Below are 3,372 nucleotides of genomic sequence, written 5' to 3'. Positions count from 1 at the left end.
GGAAAGGGAACCACTTGGTAATCTGGAAATAATCCATCTGGCCTCCTGGATGTTTTCACTGTTGCTAAGGTTGATGTCATAGGAGGGCCTTTTTTCCAAGTAGTACTACAGCAGAAGGGGGGAAAATAAAGTGTGTGCAGCATTGTTCTGTGTTGTTTTTTTTTAAGTAGACCTTTTGTACTTTTTCTACTGTATGGCCAGCTTTCCTTTGGAAAAACAAAGTGCAGATAGGGAGATGATGACAGTGGTACAAAATAAAAAAAGCAGTCCGGACATATCTGCTCTGTGTCAGGGTACTTCAGAAAGGTTACAAGTCGGACGTGGTGTACCCTGTCATACTTGGACCCCTGTGCACTTGGATGCCAAAACAAAGCAACATAGCAACCAAGTTTCTTTACTTACAGGCATGTCATTACTAGTATGAAGAAATCCCCCTCAAGAGGAAGAGCAAGATTAAATCAGCTAAAAGGCTGCTGTTTATATGTGTGCTGTAAGACATATGAATGTCACTTTTGTTTCAACGGACAAAATGGCATGCCAAACTAACTGGGGTCAGTGTCTCATTAATAGATGGCAATTAGCAAACTAACATTCTCTTTCCAAAGTTGTGTTGCCCGTGTGTCAGGCTCCATCCAGACTGAGGAAACACAAAGTCAGTCTTTGTGATATTTTACACCAGGGAGTGTGACTTTGCACAATGCACCCGTCCAAGATTAGCATACGACTCTGATAGCACTGAGCTTTAGAGAGATGGTGGAAATAGCTAATCTCAATGTGACATACAGTCTGTGTGTATTTTGAACAGGCCTGTCACCCTCTCACTGGTGTAGGTGGCCACACCTACTGACTCCTAGCCTTTAACTAAACCCTCCCAAATAGTTTGGCAGGGACGAAGTTTGATGACTGTGTCTACTACTAGGCCCAGCATTTCTAATGTAGATTTACAGCTGGTAACCAAGACAACCATTACACGTCCTGTACGTGTTCTGTAACTTGTGATTACCTTTGTCATAGTCCTGTGGGCCTGCTTCACCTTGCCCTGAGTCATCTCCACACTTCCTATCAGCTGAAGGGTGTCTGCTACCTCAGCACTCAGGTCGCCAAATGTAGACCTCTTTGAAGAAAGAGAGGCTGCCTGGATCTCTACACATCTCTGCAATGGTAATAGGTAAATCATAACTTACAAGTGGAAAGACCCACACCTTGTTTAGCAGCTGGAATCAATCTTTTGACAATTATGGATTCTGAGGGCGTGTTTCCATGGTGCTGCTCTCTGAACAACAACAAAAAAAAAAAAAAAAAAATGGAAAATGAAAGTCTGCCATGAATCCCAAAACTGCATGAGGAAAAATCAGAACTCTATGATATTCTGTGCCTGAAGGAAATCTTAGTAGTGTCATTGTCTTACAGATGCGAGTGTGTGCACTGTATGTTTGTGTAACCTCTTGCTGGTCACTGAGGAGGAGAAAACTACAGAAATCATCCTGGGCAGTGAGAAAGGCTGGATCCTGTGGACCTACACACTTCTTGTATGCACTTAGACTCTGCTCAAAGTAGGGACCTGCAGAGTCTACAAACAGCAGCAAAAAGACATGATGCACGTTTACTCCTTCAGTTAAGGCATTAATTGACAGAATAATATTCTGAAAACAAACTGCTACAGGATCACCATATAAGATTATCTGCATTAATCCTAATTTTTCATGTTGTGCTTCTATACACAATAGTTACCATAGAACATACTTAGCCTTAGCACTTATGTTGACATGGATGAATCATCCTGGCATGGCTGAACTTATGTTTTCAATAAGGCTATTATGACTGGTTTCCATTACACCTTCTTAAAGAATTTGTCATACAAAAAGACAGTGGAAGATTCAAATCCTAATTAACCCCTTGTGCCCATTACCCAGGTCTGTGTCTGTGAATAGACTCACCACTGTGATGAGGCTGTGGTGCAGCAGAAAGGATGAGGGCTAGGCTGTGGGAGATCTGAGCCCCCTCCAGCTCCTCTGGGTTGTGACTCATAGCAATGGCATGAGCCTAGCAGAAACCCCAAAATAAGACAGATCCACTTATCATCAGCTAAGAGGTGTGAGAACATTGCTACACAACAACAACACAGCCTGGCACCATTTCAAAAAGCCTTTACACATTTGTATATGTTGTGCTAAGGAGTTGTGCAACTGATATGCCACCTGCCTTGGAGAGATGTTCTATGGCTTTGTCCAAATTGCCTTTTTCCTGTTCAATGGTGGACATGTCTCTATAGACAGAGCAGGTCTTCTCTGGCTTATCACAGTCCTTCAGCAGTTGAAGACAATTCTCACACTGGCTTAAGGCCTCCTCTGGCCTGTTCTGTCTCTTATAGACCCTATAGCGTGGAAAGGACACACATAAATATGCAGAATGTCAGACATGGTAAGACAGATATAAAGACAGTGACCGGTTTAGCCTGCTATACAAGACAGCAGGGCACAGAAACACTATGAGCCCATTAGTGTACATGTGCACATTATGTTCAGTAGCTTTCCATAGTATATTATTAAAAAGCTACAATTATATTTAAACAATGTTCTTTGCTTGAAGTATTATTAGTGCGCACTGTATACAACCTCATGCCTTTTACTTCATTACTATGAAACTGCTTTATATTACTCAACTGCTTGGTGTCTAGCCAATCCTAGGTCCTGCAGACTGGTGCAGGCTTTTGGCTGGCAGCTGCAGTGTAGACTATATTAGGGAATGCTTGCACATTGCTTTTTTAACTGTTTTTGGTAGTATCCTTTCACTAGTCTGTTTCCTCTGGAACTGAATGTTGCACTACCCCAACTTTAACTACAGGAATTAACTTCCACAGTGTGCTCAAACTCTCATTCCAGGGTGTCTAAATTAGGAGATGCCCTTGTGGTCTGGCACATTTAGGCATCATCCTTGGTGAGACAAGGGCAGCTCTGGGTTCTACATCTACAACATCCTGACCACACTGATGGCAAAGAAAGAAATGCCCGACACACACAAAGCCAATAGAAATTTAGAAAATTCCAATAGAAGGCATGCCTTTACATACAACCAAGAATTTGCTCCTAAAAAAAAAAAAAGCAGTCATTGTCATACTACATAAAGTTGCTTGGGCTACTACAGAGCAAGATTATGGGAAAGCGAAGCAATGGTTGCATTAACAACTTCAATGACTCTAGATTTGTCAGGATACTCTGTAGCTTCAAAGCATCTAATGGACTCTAACTCTTATTTAGCCACCCAGCCAAGAGAATGGCCTTTCTCAGAGGCTATTACTGACTACTAGACAAACTCTAGCTAAACTGCTGCCACAAAGCAGTACAGGGAAGCCCATTTCACAAGCCAGTCTTT

The 3,372-nt window shown here is 42.1% G+C and overlaps 1 protein-coding gene across 2 annotated transcripts in view; it reads right to left on the bottom strand.

Annotated features, from left to right (window-relative positions):
- The window catches only part of ttc23 (tetratricopeptide repeat domain 23), a 12,756-nt gene that overhangs the window by 2,653 nt on the left and 6,731 nt on the right, over window positions 1–3,372 (bottom strand). For both annotated transcript variants that reach the window (XM_020611768.1, XM_020611777.1), the window contains exons 6-9: window positions 2,203–2,374; window positions 1,938–2,043; window positions 1,443–1,570; window positions 1,004–1,153 (exon numbers count right to left, since the gene is read on the bottom strand). In XM_020611768.1, coding sequence (XP_020467424.1) covers window positions 1,004–1,153; window positions 1,443–1,570; window positions 1,938–2,043; window positions 2,203–2,374 — 556 coding nt within the window. The remainder of the gene's footprint in view (window positions 1–1,003; window positions 1,154–1,442; window positions 1,571–1,937; window positions 2,044–2,202; window positions 2,375–3,372) is intronic.

This window comes from Monopterus albus, unplaced genomic scaffold, assembly GCF_001952655.1.
Source record: "Monopterus albus unplaced genomic scaffold, M_albus_1.0 scaffold5.1, whole genome shotgun sequence".
Lineage (NCBI taxonomy): Eukaryota > Metazoa > Chordata > Actinopteri > Synbranchiformes > Synbranchidae > Monopterus > Monopterus albus.
The sequence above is the reverse complement of the archived record's forward strand: the minus strand, read 5'-3'. Positions and strand labels throughout refer to the sequence as shown.